General features: G+C 35.7%; 1 protein-coding gene across 1 annotated transcript; it reads left to right on the top strand.

Moving 5' to 3' along the window:
- Positions 1 to 1,601: 1,601 nt before the first annotated feature.
- On the top strand, positions 1,602 to 21,160 carry LOC131437808 (forkhead box protein O3-like). The gene is made up of 3 exons (XM_058607396.1): positions 1,602 to 1,894; positions 19,610 to 19,910; positions 20,248 to 21,160. Exons 1-3 carry the CDS (start codon positions 1,602 to 1,604, stop codon positions 21,088 to 21,090), a joined length of 1,437 nt encoding a protein of 478 aa, XP_058463379.1. The 3' UTR covers positions 21,091 to 21,160.

The following is a 21,160-nucleotide window of genomic DNA, read 5'->3' as shown; positions in this document are numbered from 1 at the left end:
TTTGTTATATTTTCAATTTTCTATATGAAAAAGGCAAACATTACAAAGTAATTTTCAGCAATCACCTGATATTCGAATGTTTTTGCAAGTTTTTTAGTATAGGAAAATAACTATCGAACGGTCAAACAAAAACATGCTCTGAAATAGGGTTATTTCTGACAACGAAGAAATAACTGCTCGACTGTCAAATTTTAACTAAAAGTTAAAATAATTCGCGAGATGGTCCACAGCGTTAGATGATGGTTGAATACAATTTCAAGAGGTAGCTTACAATCCGAAGTTATTGTTGAAATACACGAAAACAGCTCTTTTCATTGCGGTAATGGAAAACACTAATTTCGATTTTTTTCAACAATGGTTGTTTCTCTAGGATTGTAAATTGCTCCTGAAAAACATTTGAAATTGATTTATCAACTGCACTATTTCAATTGCACGAAAACTGTCGTAGCCGACGAAGCAAGCCAACGGACAAGTTTCCTTTGGTTCTGACGTCTAGGGAAATTAACATCGCAGCATGTGTGTCCCACATCAAATATAGTCACGCCTGCTTGGTTTTGCAGTCATGCATGGGCTGGTGAATGTAGCAATTCGGTTTGCTACACCTCAATCCACGAACACATGCTTCTGGTGCGCTAATGTAAGAGGACGGATTCGACCACGCGCGATCACCGACTCGCGATCGCTGCTGCCGCCATTGAGGAAAAGCGATTTTTCTTCTGCCGCTCTTCGGTCGATGAATTTTGTTTCAAAATAAACAAATGGGCGGAGCCACGGGTGCGTCGGTTAACTTTGTTCCAGTCGCTGCCAGTCGATGAACAGTGAAATATCGCAGAGGAGGACTCCGAGCGCCGCCTTGCTGTGAGACGTTTGCTGATCGTCGCTCGGCAGATGCGTTCGTCAGTGGCTTCGGGAGGAAGTCGTAAATGTTACGAGATGTGGTGTAGGCTGGTGGAAATTTTGAACAATCAATTCACTTAGAAGGGCTTTCATTGCTATATGATCTTAGCATTAATATATTGCTCTATCGTTAGATATCCGATTGCGATTAGTAATTGATCGCGTATTTGTGTATGTACTCTTGAATGGATTAGAGACTGATCAGATCAAATCGAATCGAACATTTGACCGTACTGCAATAAAACGAGATTACATTATTATTCTTCCGCTACTATGTAGTATCTCATAACAAGGATATATCATAGTACGGAGAAAAGTCGTAAAGAAAACAGTTATTATGTTTTCAAACAGGCACCCGAATGGTAAGATATTAGAAAAGAGAATCGAACGATGAGATTTTCCGACCTTTCGGCGTTTTGTTTTTATTACTCTCAATGTAGTGTAAAACATAAATAAAATGAGCATTTAAACGGCGTGTTTATTGTGGCCGAGGAAAACCGGGAGAGCGTGCGCGATCGGAATGGTGTTTCTGCTTTGGGATTCAGTAAAACAAATAGATCCGGATTCCCATATAGTCTCAGGATCTTGCCAGAAGATCATTATCTCAGTTGCTAATTGATTGCCGTCGGTTACGGGTGTACTTGTGGATAGAAGAACGCACGCGTGATCGAGTCTTTTGACTAAAGTGGCGTTCGGGTTTCGAAATGTTGCCTTACTCTTCGTATGCCGCCGCGTTGGATCAAATCCATAGTCTCAATCAGGAGCTGTCGTTGTTTGCTCAGAATGGACGATACTTTTCACTGGAAGCCGGAACCAGTGGATTTGGAGCTCCATATTTCGGGCTGAACCAATGGTCGCTGCCATTCTCATTCCTAAAGGCTGCGCATAGACCGGAAAAACCACCGTTCTCCTACATTGCCCTTATTGCGATGGCCATCAGTAGTGCACCCAATCAACGATTGACGCTAAGTGGAATTTACAAGTACATTATGGAAAAGTAAGTGATAGTTTTGCTGTCTCCGTCGAGTCATTCCTGTTAAGAAGGAGTGAACAAAATTGCTAAAACAAATGAACGCCTAGAGTTTGAGTTATAAATCAAATAATTGTGATTGTTCTACGATTTGTAACGTTAGTGAAAGAAGTCTGAGTTTGTAGTTTTTCCTAGGTAAGATTGATGCAAACAGAAAAGGCCCTGTTTAGCAGTATAAGAAAAAGGAAATGATTTTCCAATCCCGTTGAGATATACAAGAAGAAAATCTTAAGGCCTGTAGATGTATGAACATCATATCTTGATCATACGATTAATATGCGCACTGTTGAACTATGTTTTTGGACTGTTTTATATATTAGGATTCATAGTTGATCATTCAAATGATTGCGAATGGGATACATCACACCAAAAAACTCCTGTTTTATGTAATAAACGTGTAGTTAGTCTGGTTTGGCAATGTAGAGCGTAAGGAGTTTGCCTTACAATCCGGCTGTTGTATGTTCGATTACGGATCTGGAAGGATTATACTAGACAAAAAGTACATGGGAGAAGCTAAACCTCAGTGGATTTAAAAACAAAATTTATAAATAACAAATTTTATTTATATACTACCGTTTAAGAAGCACGTGTTGTTTACGATGTGGTTCAATGAAAGATTTAATGCAACCTAATCAGATAAAGTTCGAATTTTATACTAGATTTCAACAATTTAATGCATGACAATTGTTGTGATAATCAACCAATTTGTCAAATTTGTTCTGCCAATCATCAATAAATATGAACTTAGAAGGTTATATTAGAAGGTTAAGTTCCACAACGATCAATCCAAGAAGTTCCAAGACAACGTGTGTTATTTTGCAAATACTGGAAAAGTTATCTAATTCGTATCTTAGACCGAACATAAGGACCGAGGATCTACCATGCTTTGTAGAGATTCAATACGTTTAGTTAGTATATTTTCCGAAACAACAGGGTCGGCGGCTCAGAGTATAAGGAGGTGTTGACGCAGGACAGTGGAGCTAGTATGTTTGAGCCTTAACCTGAAAAGATTACACTAGGGTCTTTTTTACGCGGTTTTTTTATGCGGTTTCATTTTACGCGGATTTCCAAAGTTACGCGGTTTTATTTCTACGTGAAATTTCTTGTTTTATCTTAGAAATGCATGAACCTTCGAGATCTGGTGTAATCTGAACATTTTTTGTCAAAAAGTTGAAGTCCCAAAGTCGATATTCACAAAAAAAATTTTTTCGAGATAACACCAGATCTGAACGTTTCATGGACGGGCAAAATTCCGATTCTAGAAATGAGCAAAACGAGTCATAATTTGGGGGAAATAATATATTTTCATGTTATGATAATACACCATGATTAAAATTTCTCGGATCATGATCCATTCGGACCGATTTCGATGAAATTTAAACGAAACGCACTTGACGTGTTGGGTATAACTTCAGGCGTGTTTCTGCCACGATGGCAATTTTTGCAACATAAATTCAGGCGTTATGTGTGATAATTGCAACGATGGTCATTTTTGCAATATAAATTCAGTGAAAAGCACGACGAACTTCTTTTAAAGTGTAAATATTCTGTTTTTGAAAAACGACGACGCAAGAGATAATGTGTTTACTTGCGTTCAGTTTTGGTTTTGTGTTTCAGAATTTAAACACTTAAACGAACTGCATGAAAAACACGAGTGAATCAAGCCTCTTAAAAAGAAACTCTAAGTCGAATTCTTGCAAAAAAATCGTCTTATTCATAATATTTAGGTGCATCAATACAGCTTGTGTTGTTATATCTATGAAACAAATAAACAAAGTGATTGAACAAAATATTTTTCTGTTTTTCGTTAGATGGTGTTCCAAATTCACAATCGATTTAAACGCTAGCTCTCGGAATATTATTCTAGCAACAACGATCACATCAAATATGTAAGAATACATTCGAACAAAATGTAACATTGCAGATGAAAAGCGTAGCCGTGCTTAGTCTCTTATGATGTCAATTTTCAGTTCATCATCTTTATTTTTATGTTATGTTTAATTCTCTATCAGCCGGTGGGCAAAACAACACGATTATTAAATAACATGCTTCAGGATCAAGTAAACATTTTCGGTTGATCTTGCTTTTCAATGTCTGCTTTTTGCTTTACCATTAATCTATTAATCTATCACATCACTTGAGGCAGAGGGTTTAAAGTGATATCCGGGTTGAAAATTAGAGTTACGAGCTTTGAAAGAAATGCATTCTTCAAATAACGCATTTTCCAACCATGAATAATTTTCATGGGAGAAGAGTTATTGCTTATAATTTCATGATAACTCAAAATGATTGGTTTCATGATTTTCTAATCATAACAACAGTAATTTCCGTGTGCTTTGGGATAAAAAAAATTCTTCCATTTTGCGGTTTTTTTTTCTACGCGGATTTCCGAAGTTACGTGGTCTCAAAGTCGTTTTTAACAAAAAAAAAAGCTCTGGACGTTTCATGCATTTCTAAGATATTTGGCATCAAACAAAAATTTTTCTTCAGTTTTGAGGTATTTTTACGCGGATTTCCGATTTTACGCTTTTTTTACGCGAATTTTCCGAAGTTACGAGGTTTGTACATCTGAATATAGTACTCTGTTTTTGTTTTAATTTTTTAACTGTTCATTTAAAGTAATAAATAATATTTTTATTATTGCATAATTCAGGAAATTTTCATTGTCACTAACTAGTTCAAAAGATTTCCATATCTGTTTTGGATAATTTTTATAAAATCCATAGAAAATCCTGCTTTTATCCTGGTGTTATGATACATTCCTCTTTACCACGTGTATGTGATTTTGCACGAGAAATTTTTATTTCGAAGTCGTTAACCATTAATTACTGGAAGTGAGTTTGTTTGTTCATCAACTGAAAAGTTTTACAAATTGGAATAGTTTTAAAATCAGTTCTAAAGAATTTGGTTCTTTTTGTGCCTTCAACTACACGATGGTTGAAATCTTTCCACTCCCATCTGTGTCGAAGAATGGGCTTCTTCGAGTAAATTGAGTACATAACTTTAGTTTTTTAGGCAAATTCACCTAAGATTCCGGAATTGGAAAGTCGAATCTGAATTAAATTCAATAGCGTTTCATGCAACCATGAAACTTTTTATTTGCGTCCAAGTCCCTGGATAACAAAGAGAACACGATTTTTTTTGATTCAAAATTAACTTTATTCATCTACGTAATCTCCATCAAGAGCAACTCATTCGAGTGCCGCTCTAACATTTGAATACCACTGTTGTAGAACAATTTATCTTTTGCCTCAAAATAGTCCTCAGTTTCAGTGAAACTTCATTCGTGCGAAATTTCTTACCGGCGAGCATTTTTTTCAGGTCTGCGAACAGTCAGTAGTAGCTGGGAGCCAAATCCGACGAATACGGTGGATTTGCGAGCATTTCGAAGTTCGATTCATGTAGTTTTGCCATTGTTTTGATTGACTTGTGACACGGTGCGTTGTTTTGATGAAACAACATTTTTTTATTTGCCATATGCGGTCATTGTTTTGCAATTTCGGCCTTTAATCGCTCCTATAAATATTACACCACGCACATCCCAAAATACCGAAGCCATAACCTTTTCAGCCGATTGTTGTGTTTTCGAACGCTTTGGACGAGGTTCACCAGTTCGCCAGTTGCTGTTCACTCAGATGACGATCGTTTTGAATCCATGTTTCATCCATTGTCACATATCGACGCAAAAATTCCGGCTTGTTACGTTTGAACATAGTTCAGAATCATGAACACGTTTTCGTTTTCAGTCAACAGTGAGCAAACGCGGCACCCACCTTGAACAAAGCTTTCTCATAGTCATGCAATATAAAGCAAAACGTTCTTTAGATATCTTTATGATGTCAGCTAGTTCACGCAACTTTACTTTTCCAACACGATTTTTTTATGTTCTCTGGTGTTACCGCCTCATTTGGACGTGTACAGCGTTCTGCATTATCGGTGTATCTACGATCACATTTGAATTCAGTAAATCAACGTTTCATTGTTGTTTCTGATGGAGCGTAGTCTCCATAACACCTTTCAAGCCATTGCTTCGCTTGAACGGTATTTTTTCCATCAAGAAGAAGTGTAAGGTTAAAACACGAAATCGTTTTTGATCCATTGTTCTAAAAATAACAAAAGTAGCGTCACTTTGAGCACAATATCTCACAAACTAATGAATAGAATGTCAGGAAATTTTACCAGCTGTCTTTCAAAGGTCTTTTTTAAAGTATTAACTGAAACTATGTGTTAGGGCCAGGACTTTTCAGCCTTTTTTTGAGTTGAATGGTATATGACACTCGAAAATCTAGACTTCGGTTCAAAAGTCAATTTCTATAGAGATTACATAGCCTTTCTAAAGGGTGTACGGGCTCAAATTGCATCGTAAGAAAATTGTTCTTCATTGTACTAGAGATATTTTATTATTTATTCAGTTTTAATAACACATGGATCAATAAGTCCCGAGACTAACAATGGAAACAACATTTTTTTTGCAAATTTTTTTTTATTTTACCTTTTAGGGTGGTTCCAACGTTTTTCCAATTTTTCAATACCATGTTTATAAAAAAAATTATCTTTCGCTTCAAAATAAGCTTCAGTTTCAGCGATGACCTCCTCATTTGAGCCAAATCTTTTTCCTTGGTGCATTTTTTTAAGATCAGCAAAGCCCAGTAGTCACTGGGGGCTAAATCTGGCGAGTATGGGGGGTGGGGAAGCAGATCAAAGCCCAATTCGTTCAATTTCGCCATTGTTTTCATCGACTTGTGGCAGGGTGCATTTTGTTCCATCGAAAGAAATCGCGGCACCCACTTGGAAAAAACCTTTTTCATGCTCAATTTTTCATGAAGGATAGTAAAAACACTTCCATATGATATCTGTGTCATCTCAGCAATCTCACAGAGCTTCACTTTACGATCTTTCATTATAATTTTTGTCACTTCACTCACATTTTCCGGTGTAACGGCTTCCACAGGACTACCCGAGCGTTCCGCGTCATTTGTGTTGGTACGACCACGTTTAAACTCGGCGAACCACCGACAAATCGTTGCTTTTGATGGACAAGAGTCCGGATAACATTTTTCAATCCATTGTTTCGCTTGCACGGTGTTTTTACCCATTAAAAAAAAAATGTTTTATTAAAACACGAAACTCGGTTTTTTTCCATTTTTTAAACAAACTACAAAACGACTTTACTCCAACCTCGATAACTCAGCTGTTTCTGGTCGGATCGACTTAAAATTTTGACTTGTTTCAAGCAAAGGTTAGTACTCTAGAAAAACGTGGTTACTGGTTTACTACGAGCGCCATCTCTGCTTTAGTCTCGGGACTTATTGATCCATGTGTTACCATACCTGAATGATCGAGTCTTCCTCTTAACACTACTCATAATGTATTGTGTAATGTTTGGCCTAGTTTTTTGCATGGAAATCCATATTTTCTTTATATCCTCCTCCGATCTTACTTTATTAAAATATTTCCAAAGTGCCTGCTTCATGATGACCTAGTACTTCTAAATAGGCCGTAGTTCTGGTTCTTCAGTACAAAGTTGATTACGAGAAGTGACACGAGCTAAATCCGTCCCGAATTGCGTAGGATAATTGTGTGGCCTTAGAAGTTGAAATAAACACTTTTGAAGGCATTTTCTCATGTATACCAGCCTATGCACCGGTTGTCAGAAATGCAGTGATACTCTTTCTGGGACATGAAACTTATGATAAGTAGTGAAAAGAAGGAGTCCCGGAAAGTCTGCTTTCACGCACGTTTCGTCATACATAATGTAACAATGGTTTTGTCAACATTTGCGTGAAAAGCTTCCATGCACGCGATTTTCCCACCGTATTCTGTCGTTCATTGCGACTCAGTGCATTTCTGAAATTTGTACGTTTAACTTTTTTCGCATCTTGCACGAAAGTTTTACTCAAACGCAGTTTTTTCGTCCCATATCTTACAGAATAGCTTGAATTCCTCTTGAAAGGTTTAACTACCCACTTGTGATCATTTTCATTATACGGCAATCCAGTTTTTCCTTCCAACCAACAGTTAAACGTTCCTTGTATCGATTTAAAACGCGAGGTACTGTAGATTGTGCAATTCCCCGCTTCCTGAAACGATGAGAGAGATCCGGATTTTTAAGGTGCGCACGCAAAACTATTTTGCGTGCTGCTGTTATTATGACTCTATTTTTGCAACGATTGCAAAACTGCTACTGTTATTCACTCAATGTAAACATGGAACTAATTTTACTCAAAATTTTATATGAAAATAAAACCCGATAGGAAAAATTTACAGCCGTTTGAAAGTGATTCAGTTTGAGTCCCTACACCCTTTATACGAGAAAGACAAAAATGTCTGCAACTTCAACAAGCTTCAGATATCTGAATAACAATTCCGGACAGTTGTACATGTACCATAATGTTTTGATAAATAATCGGTATATTGTATCGGATAAACTACGGCTACTGATTTGCATGAACGAATTTAGGAAATATTACTCGAAATTTCAACAATGTATGATATAGAAGATTTAGACAGACATGTTGAGTTATTTCTTATTATCTCAAATGTGTTTTGTTTATGGAAAGAAATCATTATCAGTATTCAAAGAGAACAAAATGAATTCATTAAAGTCAACTAGAAAATGCTTCTTCAAACATCAATAGAACTTGTGAAAATGAGTCACCTAGTCACGCATGCTGAGTCCAGCATAACGAGCTCGCCATTTTCCATCATGACAATGCTTGGCCACATGTTCGTGGCTTCGGACAAAAGTAATTTTGAGCGTATTGGGTGAAAAATGCACTCCTGACTTGGCATCATCTGAATGATACAAAATGCTCTCCAGCATACGGCTCATTTCGGTCAAGGGAATTGTAAATATGCTCGAAGACTCTTGGATTCAAAGGATGTTTAAACACTTTGTTCAATTTGCTTCAAAGATATGACAACACAGGCTGTATTGATTCAATCGAGTATTCAAAAAACGACGGATTTAAAAACGATTATTTTTGGTGATAATGAAAAATTATTCCGAGGTTTATAACAACAGTATTTACAAGATTTCAAAGTTTGTTTTCATGAAGTTTGATACACAAGTTTTTTTTACGCAGTTCGAATGAGTGAATTTTTCAATACGAAATAAATCTTGAAGCAATACACGCAAAATTGCTTAGCGGAACACGTTATTCTAGTCGTCGTCGCTTTTTAAAAAGACACTATTTTAATCATAAATTAAAATGATTCAGTTTAAATTAATTGAAATTAATCTTTTAAAGAAATTCGCAATGTGCTTTTCAGTATTTTGATATTCATAGCATTGCTTTTGAGACATCAATTAAAATAAAGAAAATCAAAAATGAAAGAATCAATTATCACATAATTTCATTAAATTCTTATTTAAAATCTTCATATTTTGAAACATAACGCTTGAATGTATGTTGCAATGATCATCATCGTACACGCAGAGAAATTGAGTTTGTTTAAAGTAACAAAACAGTTAGTAGATTTTTGAATTTGATTGATCTTCATTTCAAGTTAGAATATGATTGTTACAAACCAATTTCTCCCTCCAACAAAAAAAATGATCTCTGTTTGATTTGAATCAAAATTTTGGTCTTACCAAACAAAAAATATATTTGTTCCGGTTGAGTTTATTGTTGAAATAAACAAATTATCTATTACATGTCAACCAAAGTTGAGTTAATGTTATCGGCAATGTGCTTGTTCATTCAATCCTGCTATATTTTTATATCAAGAAAAAATTTGGTTCAATTTATCACGCAGAGAAATGGAGCATGTTCAAAATAACAAAACAGTGAATAGATTTTTTAATTTGATTTATGTTCATTTCAAACTCGAATATGATTGTTTTGAATCAATTTCTCCCTTCAACATCAACAACGATCACTGTTTGATTTGAATCAAAATTTTGGTCTAACCAAATGAAAAATATATTTGTTCACGCTGAGTTTTTTTTTGTAGAAATAAACTAACTATTCATTATGTGTCAACCAAAGTTGATTTGATATTATCGAAATGTACACGTTGATTTGATTCTGATATATCTTAATGTCAAAAAAAAAAAATAGATTCAATTTATCAAAGACCATATTTGTGTAATGATACAACTAAGTTTACTTTTTAAATGTACCGTAATAGTTTAATTTCTTATAAACCAGAGTGATTTCTATCCGTGTGAAAAAATCACAGCATTTTTTGTTCAGTGGAAAAGTTTGTACGCGTTTGCTAAGAAAAATTTAATCTGCTCGTTTCAACAATTCAATCGTATGTATTGATATTTAAGAATATTTTGGAAAATTGCCTAACATTACATAACTAATTTTATTTAGAAACAATACTTTATGCAGGATCTCTATCTTTACCGGACTGATGGAGCACCGAATCGTTGGATGCTATAAAAATTAAAAAATAAACTGGATTTGATTGTGGCATGGGAATAAATCGATCATCTTGTGACATAACGGTTAAAGGTTAACGAAAAACAATTCACAAAATTCTTTTCAGAAATTTGAAAACGAATATAAATAAATATAAAAGTAGTATCAAAATTTACCTTGTAAATATATTTGAAAGAAGTAATTTTCTTCTTAAAAATAAAATTAATGATTTCAAAAAATAAAAGCGATAGTTGAAATTACTAGATTCAAGGAAATTTATTTTAACTAAGAGGTTTTTTGAATTTAAAGCGCAACAATTGTTAACTCCGTCTAAAGTTTGGTAATTTAAAACAAATTTTTCAAATTGAATTTACTGTGAAATTGTTTGTCAAGAAATTGACAGGAACGCTCAACTAAAATATTTGTTATTTTTATCAAAATGTCACTTGAAACAAACTAATCCGCTGAGAAAAATTAATTGTCATGTTTTGTAGTTTCTAGAATCAATATTTGCTAAATCAAACAGATTTTCTATTGTCACTATTTCAATGAAAAAAATTTGTTGTGTGAAACCCGAAATAAGTTATTTTTACAATTTTTTCTCTGCGTGTAGCATAAACACGCCTGAAGTTATACCCATAAATGTAAAGTGCGCTAAATTTCAGCAAAATTTGACCAGTTTGTTCATGATCCGAGAACTTTTAATCATGGTGTGTTATCATAATATGAAAATTCACTCTGTTCTTCAAACCATAACTTGCTTCACTCATTTCTAGAATCGGACTTTTGCCTGTGAAGAACTTTCTGCTTCGTTCAGGCAGAAATATTTACTGATTTTACAATTTTTTCTGTAAATCTACAGATTTATCAATCACTTTTGCTCTACAGATTTTTGAGACATTGCACTAAGATTTTCACAGATTTTTATATACTTTAAGCATCATAGATGGAAAAACAGATTTTTCATTTTGAAACACAGATTTTTATTTGGCAGCTCTGCCTACGAGTACAGGTAAATCGAATGAATTTTCGTAGTGTAGAAACAATGTCTAGTTTCAACAGAATGCTTACCTTCGTACTGTAAGATGTCAATGCACTGAATTGAGTGCCTAAGAATTCGAAAATCGAAAAAAACAATCGTCCATCAGATTCTTAGCCTCAAAGATTCGGTGAAGTGAGGAAAACTATCAAAAACACCTACTGGTAGCATTTCACTCGCATCTTCCGTGCTTCAAGTAGCAGGAACTTGTTGAGAAGTTGGCACCAGTCCAGGAGTGATTTCGATTTGAAGCGATTCGGGTGGACTATTATTGCCAATTTCGAGCGGGGAGCCGACGGGCATATACGCTCCCTTTTCATCTCATTGCTGGAATTTTGAGTCTTGCCAGCTGAGAGATAGAGTATTATTCTCCGAGAAGATTAAACAACAATTTATTTTGCGTTTTTTTCTATTGTTAGATGAACTACAATTCTTGGAAATCAATTTGGTACGAAAGTTTTGTTTCAGCGGAGTTATTGATGGGTGGGTTTTCTGTTTTTTTTTTCAAAACAAGACTCTTGTATTCGTTCTAACCCTGTTGGATGAACTTTCATTGCCACTCTTCGGATACAATACCGTAAAACCGAATATCATGGAGTACAAGTACCTACTAAGTTTTTATCTTTCTTCTTTAGGAAAGCTATGTAATATTAAAACGTTTCAAAATAACTGACAAAATCTTATTATTTTCACTGATCATCTTGGAAGCAATCCTGATAGTCTCATTCACATTCTTCCAGACGAAACTACTATTCACAAGAATGATTTTTATCCATGCACTGATATCATTTTTTCCAAGCAACAGTCCTGAGGCATTCGCTGAAGTCTCTGAGTAGTTTTCGGCTCGAACTTGTTTCCAACATTCAAAACAAAGTACGAAAGCTTACAATATTGACATCGGTCAATGTAGAATTGCCAGGAGCCTCGCTATCGCCTTTCAATAGATTCTTTCAAACTAGAGCCAAAGTCTACTATAGGTAAAGTCAACTTTTCTTGAATATCAACTTATAAGAATATTACTGAAAAAACTAATTATGTTTTCAAAAGCCAGGAAAATTCAATATCGTCTGCACAGAAATTTAGTCAAAATCGATGTTAATTATTATTTTCCGTTAACATATTGACTGGATTCTGGCCCACCTGAATTCTGGATTAAATTTCAGATTTATGATTTAGTTTCAGAATTCAGCTACAGATTTTAGTTCTAGATCACAGATTTTAGATCTAGATTACAGGTTGATTTCAACTTCAGGATATGAATTTTAGGACTTGATGCTGGAAATAAATGTTAGATCTGAACTCCGAATCTGAATTTTGGAGCTGACTTCCGAACCAGAATTTAATTCCAGAATTCAGTTTCATGATTTAATTCCTGAATTCAGTTTCATCATTTAATTCTTAAATTCAGTTTCAGAATACATGCTGGAGATAAATTTGGAACTTGGATTCTGGCACAAGATTTTAGAACTGAATTCAGTTACTTTATTCAGGTTCAGAAGTCAGTTCTAGGACTGAAAGTGATTCTGAAAATCAGTTCGGTTTTATAATTATAGGACTAAATTTATTAACTTAATTCTTGATCTGAATTACAAACCAAAATTTTGCTGCTAAATTTTTAGCAATGCAAAGCAAAGTCTTGGCATTACATTCCTTTCGTGGAATTTGGCCTTTCTGTTTCAACAAACTTCGCAGCCGATTCTTAGTGTACAGAATCATTGCATGGCTAGTACTATGGATCCTACTGACACTAAGAATTCATCCAGGTCGTGGCTCGAACATACGACAACTGGCTTGTAAGACCAGCGTCCTATGCATTGAGCCGCCTACCCGGGACTAAATTTTTAGCCTATTTCTTATTTCCTGAATACTGATACAGAATGTGGGTTCTGGTTTAGATAAATAAATAATGACGAAAAGAGCTTCACAGTTGTAAACATTGGATAAATTCCAAAAATCGGTTCTTTTTAGAGCCATTAAAATAATCTCAAAGGAATATGCTTAGTTTTACTCTCCTGAGTATGTAAATCCACAAAAAACTCATATAACATTATTTGTTGTATTTCTTACTCTCATTTGTTCTGTGTTATTCAATTGCATTGTAGAATATGTTTGTCGTCAATAAGTCGTACTTAGTATAGATGCTCCGCTACAATTCTGAAAACGAAGCAGTAAAAGTTAAAAAATTCACACAATCAACTAATACGTGCGATTATCTATATTCGGAAGTGTGAAAGAAGCATGTCAGTTTTATTCGTCTCCACGTCCTCCAGTTATGTCTGTGATATTATCCACCCGCCTTTTTGTTTCCCAGCTCAAGCGATTATTTTGTGCGAATTTCCAAAGTTATGCGTTTTTTATGCGAGTTTTTAAGCAAGTATCCGAAGTTGTGCGACAACAGATCGTGACGAATCACGCGTTACTTACGTTACGCGATATTGGACGACAAAATTTCGATTTTGGAAATATTTTTCAATAATTTTTTTTTCGAGATATAATTTCATTTCGTCATTTCAGAAATAGTTTTTTTAACATGATCTAAATATCTAACGAGGAAACAGATTGGAAAACTGACATGTGAACACAATGATGTAATACAAACCGCGAAAATGTTACCGCAGAGACGGGACTCGAACCCGTAGCTAACTCCTAACCGGGGAAATTGTTTTACCAATTAAACTACCCTGCATATGAAAACACATGAAGAGAAAGTTCAATTGATTGGACGAAACTAAGCATGCTTCGCTGTACTTAGCCACCGCGGTATTCACTTACAGTCCCGTATCGACGGAAACAAGTTCAACAGAAACACATACAATGATCACGAGTTTATTTCTATTCATCTATTTTTGCCGTTAGCTACGGGTTCGAGTCCCGTCTCTGCGGTAACATTTTCGCGGTTTTCATTACATCATTGTGTAATTGAGTTTTTTTAAGCTTTACGTTTTTTACCAGAATTTTCAAATCTATGTATTTTTTGTGCCGACATGTAAGCATTTGATAGTCATAGGTAACAAGTGATTTATACGAAAGCCTTGTATCCTGGTTGAAATTCACTTAAGAAGGTGCGGCTTTTTTCAAGCGCATGCATCACACAAATACATTATTTAGAATACCGGGAAAAGTTCTTCCGCTCTTCTTTTCTATGGATAGATATTCTCCGTACATATACTCTTCTGTAAATATACTGATCGTTAGCCGATGAGGGTAGATCATACACACGCACTTCTGTAGCATTATCTAAATATACACCGGTATGTTGCACTTTATATTTTCAATTTGCACGTAGTGCACATTGTTCTTGTCCTTTAAGCGAGTTGAGTGGCATTAAATTATCTATCGAACTGGTTGTAAACAACGATGTTTGTCTTGTTGCATTGAAGCACGAACACACGTTTTAGATTAAGATGCATTCGCTCCTTAATGTGAAATGTAGCAGAATGCTCGAATCGCGTTTTTGATCAATTATTCAAAAACTATACCGATTTTCGAAAAACTAAAAACACTTAAGTTTTCGAAATCAAATTTATCACAACTAAGTTTTGTTAGAATTTTGAAATTTTTCTTTGCCGAGCCGTAATTAATTTTTGAAATGTATAAACGGTTACTGTTCCGTTCCACGGGGATGATTTTAGAACTGAAAAGTAGTGTTTGTAGTAGAATTTCACAAAGAATCTGAAAATGCTAATGCTAAAAGTGTCCAACTCTGTTGAGCTCAATGCATTGATGTTGCTGAAGCAATAATGTTTTTCTGTGTAATATCATATAATAGGTATTATTTTAGATTTTAGCAATTTTTATAGCAAAACTAAAACTTCAACCTTGACAGGCTACTGAATGAAATGAATACAAGCCAAGTATTATCGTTCATGTTGAATATTTGAAAATATAACTTTTATATAACCTATGATACAAGCAATGTAGCCTGAAAATACTTGAATGTTATCTTGTCTTCAAACGTTCTTTTGAAGGAAGTCAATACATATACATATAACCTCATGTTAGTCATTCATAATTACTCATGATTCCTAGCTCTAGTGTAAGAGTAATCACTAACGATAACGATTGAATTAGCATATATTCAAAGTGTGAAGGATTTAAAAATCCATTACGTCCAGTCTTTTTTTGCAAGTCAACATAACGAGTGGTAAGCTCACTGCGCTCAATCACTGAAAAAAGTTCTGGTTTCTATGTGTCGGTTTTTCTCGTTATGCATTGTGCGACGGTTCGTTCAACTGAAGTGGATTTTGCGTGCATTTTATGACACTACATTTCATCTTAAGCAAACCTTCGACTGTTTGAAGTTTTGTTCATTTGGTTCACTCAAATCATTCTATTGTTCACTACACAATACTGTACTTGGTTTCTGCCGTCCCGAACGTAAGCGGTTTTGTATTATCGACTGAGTTGAGATGTTAAAAGGGAACTGAAACTGTAGATTGTGTTTCTCTGTACATACCTCTTACAGTGTAATACCTTTTAATCATATTTTCAAGTTTTCAATGTGCTGAATAAATACTTCTGCAGTATAAATGATTTAATTTCATCTGCGTGTAGCGTATTTTCGGACTCTTAATGGCGATTATCAAATTGCTAAATGCTTTAAAATTGCTGATGAAATGAAGTGATAATATTTGTTTTTCGCTGAATTTGCATTCCTAGCATTGGGTTCACCAGCAACATGTTTCAAAATGGAATTAACAATGCCCTTCCAGTGAGACATTTTGAAGCCGGAGTAAAAACTGCTTGGCGCCCTTTGAACATTATGCTGAATAATTTCATTTCGGGAATTACAATCTAACGTTAAATTTCTTTATTATCAGTGGGTTTAGTGTTGGAACCAGTGTTGAGAAAATCATAATCAGAAAAAGTTCATTTCTGTTCAAGAGATTTTCTTAAAAAACTCAGTTTCTGAAAAAATCAAAATTGTTCCTTCCGAAATGTTCATTCATGAAACATGCATGCACAAAACTCTGAACCTCGAGGTTTACAAGTGATTTTTTGATTTAGCGAAATTTGATGACCAATTTGCACCCACAGAAATATCGCGAAAAAAAAATACTCAAAATGAAGAAGAGTTTTCGATTATATTTTGATGCTGAATTTTCACCACGCTTTCGTTCGACAGCGAAGTGATTTCTTGCAAGATTTAAATATTATATTTTCATCAATAAAAAGATATCGACTGAATAAATTCTCAACTGAGAAATAATGACTGCGATATTGTCGATGCACGTAGGGTGATCAATATAAACAACAATATTTTTCTACATTCCAAATAGTGATTATAGCGGCGATGAAAGGCTGTTGGAATTCCAGTTGATTGATTACACTGTACTATTGCGATCAAACCTAATAAAAATCTATTTAGCAAGAATTTGATTAATAGAAGTAACAGGAGCGCAGCATTTGGCATGTCTCGAAAACACAAAAGGCGCATCGTTTGTGGCACATTTGAATTGGTGTAGGGATAACCAGCGCTCTTGTTACTTTTAGTTATGGCATTCAAGCTGAATTGGGTAATATCTTGTGGCTTTGTGATTGTTTTTTATTAATTCTTTTATTATCATTATAACTAGTATTAATCACAGCATTTGCTGCTCTAATTGATAATATTATTCCACCACCACAATATTGCTGAAATTTTGAATACATCACCACAGGTTCAGTTTTTGTTCATCGGCGAATTTATTCATCATGTATTCTGCAAAAGGTTGAGAAATAACGGCTATGAAAACTCGTTTTTAAAACCTCCCATGTTCGAGAATCATATCAGATATACTCAATATGCGAATTTTTTTCTTGGACATCATCGAAGATAATATTCGCTAGCAAACTTTTTCAGCGGATTTTTGTCATATGAGATCAGTTTAAGTAAGAATCGCGTTTGCAAAAAATCAGTAGCGAACTTTCCCCCTGATAGATTAAAACCTGGCTAAAATAAAGATCTAAACTAAACTAACTTCTTCAGTGAGTTTTCTGTTCGATGATTTTTTTTTGTCTGAAAATCACACGTGAAAAATTTCAGTCGTGGTTATCGAAATTTTGATTTTTTTCCCTACACTGGTTGAAACAATGAGCAGCTACTTATGCAAACTCGCGTTGTTTTAACGATGTGCTTCAGCACCATTTTAAAGCAAAAGTTGTCCTGATTAAATGAAACATTCTGAAAACAATACAACCCCAACTTCGATAGCAAATCTTTCAATTAAAAGCTGTATTCATTTACATTGAATCGTGTCGTATATCATTTAACATATTTATTGCAGCTGAATAATTGTTTGAAAAAAAAACAACTATCTATTAGTTGTACCAATCAAATTCGAAAAAAAACCACTTAGTAGAGGAAGATGATACAAGTAATTCACAAATGAAAATAGTATCGCTACTAATGACCATTGTGGTACTTTGAATTAAAAAACTTCTCATTTGCCATTTTGCTCTTGGGAGATAGTCACACGGAAAAGCCAGCGATCGCAAAACTACTAAAATATTAGTTGTTTTTCTGATTTTGATTGGTTAAAATTTGGTACAACTAATCGACTGTTGTTTTAACTAATCTGTCATTCTTTATTTATCGTGCTGGCAGCTTAGCAACGACACCCAACAAAGACACGCACCACAAACAAGTAATGAAACGTTTCAGTTGAGCAATGCCAAACACCCTGAGCGAACAATGAAACGTTTCAATGAGATGTCACTCGTGCAATTGAGCAAAGACACAATCCCAGCAAAGTTACTTGTATGCATGAAAGCAAAAAAATGTCTCAGTTGTTTCAACCAATTATTCAGTTATTTGAACTTAAGACGCCAATTGCAATAAATATTTTTTACTGTTAGCCTCTTCGGGGGGCAGCTAATCGTTCACTGCTTCAACAATGAAATTTTACCTAATTAACTGCTTATATCTTTATCACTAAACTCACAAAGGATATAGAAATGAACCAAAAGATTACAATTCTCAAAAGGGAACTCACCAGAAAAATGGTCACAGGGAGCTAGGAAATTTTTCCTTCACTTGCAGAATGGCTTGCTGGTAAAACTAATGCTACAGATACACTTTCAAGAAAACACAAATAGTACCACTTCATTTTAGCAGCAAGCGTTAAACGGTTTTAATAACATTGACATGAACTGTCCTAGAATACATTACTCTCAGATGAAATTAAAACATTTAGACTGTAGGAATATCTATTTAACACATGGAAATCTTGTTTTACAATTAACTGTTATATTCTTTTGCATACTTTCACTTACATGAAACGACCACTACGTAACTAACATAAATGACGTTCATTTACCATTGAAAATTTTCAATATGAAACGCTTCTGGTGAAATGAAGAGGTTTTTTGTTCTGCGTTTTGCGGTCTTCGTTCTCCGCCAAGTGACAGCATTTGAATGCAACAATTTCGGTTACCTGAATAGTTATGACAAAATCAACAGATATGTTAGTTAAATCAACAACATTTTCGTTGAAACAACCATGACGTGAAACAACAATTGCAATATTGTAATTTTGTTATCTGCGGGTTCTCCGTGCAGTATTAAACACAATTGTCCCTATAATGTATGTGATTCATAGAATGAGAATGGTGTTAGGTCACTATTAGGTGAGTTAAATGTGGGATTTTTTTTTGTGATCCGCTTCGTCCTCTGCCTAGTCTCCCGACCAAGATAGCTTTCCTATAACGTACGTATTTCGACTGAACACATCGTTCAGAGAAATAATTTTCATCTCAATTGACGAGAAAGCTATCTGTCTGGTCTGGTCTGGGCAGGGCAGGGCTCGGTTGGCACGGAAGCTGGTGCAGAGTGGTTGAAACTACAGAAATACATAATTCATGATACAACAAAGGAGAAAGTGTGCTCACTGCAATGATAGAATGATAGAGACTGTATGCAGTCTATGCACAATCGGGATGGAGGCGTTCGTGTGAATGAAATCGGAAAATGGGAAGCTCATCTTGTAGCAAACATCGCATAGTTTTCGTAGTGCAATTTTCATGTTGTTATTGATATTACAATTTCTTCGTTTGAACTGGGATAGAACATAAAGCTTCGAAAAGAAACAGTTAGCTAGTTAGACATCATGCTTGTAGTAGTAATGAAAAACTTTTGAATAATATTGTTTCAAACTTGTGTTCTAGTCAATCAGCAATACAGCAGCCACCAAATCAGTGTTTCGGAAACGCAATGTCATCTCAAACCGAGTGACCTAATCTGCAAATTCCGCAGTGCAGCGAACTTTTGCTAAAAGTGTCTCTCTATTTCAGCTTTCCATACTACCGGGAAAACAAGCAGGGCTGGCAAAATTCCATTCGGCACAACCTATCGCTAAATGATTGCTTCATAAAGGTGCCTCGGGACAAATCATCTGCCACCGGTGGTAAATCGGATGGTCGAGAATCGAACGACGATACCAGTGCGGTTAATGGTACTGCCACTGGTAACGGGAAGGGAAGCTACTGGATGCTGGATCCGTCCGCAAATGATATGTTCGAACAGGGTAACTACCGCCGAAGGAGAACGCGACGCCAGCGGAACGCTAAAATGATCCTGAATGGTCACTTTCAGGTTAGTAGTAATTTTTAGCTTTCACAAATACGTAAATACATGTATTGACGAAAACGAGCCAAGAGCTAGGAAGAAACAAATACTATGATTTTCCACTGAAATGTACATGGGAAGGTAATAAAAAATATCCTTCAACTGGCAATAATACTTCCAGGTGATTTATTATCTTTAGCGTCTTGTTCGTAACGCTTAAAGCTTTTCACCTCCGTGTCCAGGAGCGAAAAATCCAATTTTAGATCTCATCTAAGTGGAACATCGGTATAAATTTTTCTCCATTTCTAAACTTACTTCCGTGTTTTCCTGATTTTTTTCTTCTTCGCTCCTTCCATTCCACCAGACATCACCGTTCGCGATGGCGTTTTCTGCGTCGTCAGCGGTAGCGGCGGCCGCCACAGCAGAATTCATTAAAACAACAGCATCATCGGTGGACGATTTTCATCATCTGATAGGCGGCCACAATTTGGAGGCAAACTGTTACCCGGGGGCACCAGGTGGCCAATCCATGCTCTCGCTGTCGAGTCCTTCATTACCTGGTGATGCGGCACTGGAAACTTCCTGCCCGTCTCCGTGTTCGCCGTCACCGCAGTTCGAGCGGCAACTTCATCGGCAGGCTCTCTATCAGGACCAACAACAACAACAACAAGAGCAACAATCAGCTTCAGGTGGTCTGGCCATTTCGACAAATGAAAACATGAAACGAGATTTTGATGAAGCAACCGATAGCAGTAGTTTAACGTGTTTGCCGCTGGCAAACAGCGAAGGACTTCAACGGGCTGCCAGTGAAACATCGTTCGAATCTACCTGCCAGAAATTGGCGCGGGTCGCTGATAATTATTTAGATAATTTTCAATCGAATTTCCCCTCGTTGGATGTGTTTTTGGGTGAACTAAATTCGGTTAAGTTAAAAACTTTCACCAGCGCTGCAGGCAGTCCATCTGAAGATGGGAATCGCCGTACCTGGGACCAATTTTCCACTGGGCTCGAGTCGGTAGAGTACGGTGCCCGTGGTTGCAGAAATATTACTAATTCAGCGCTTGTGGAGGCCCAACAGAACTACATGCTAGATAAATTGGGCGGTTCTTCTGAAGCTGGTTCGAGCTCCCCAAGTGGGCTTCGATCTAAAAGTAATGCACTGAAGTCGAGTGATTTTACTATAGAGAATATTATGCGAAAAAACTGAGCACAATATCATTGCTATATCTGGAAACTTTATTCGGTAGTTAGTCCATAGGTTAGAAAATATTTTTAAA

Source organism: Malaya genurostris, chromosome 3 (genome assembly GCF_030247185.1).
Source record: "Malaya genurostris strain Urasoe2022 chromosome 3, Malgen_1.1, whole genome shotgun sequence".
In the NCBI taxonomy this organism is placed as follows: Eukaryota; Metazoa; Arthropoda; class Insecta; order Diptera; family Culicidae; genus Malaya; species Malaya genurostris.
Note: the sequence above shows the minus strand (reverse complement) of the source record. Positions and strands in the feature narration are given on the sequence as shown.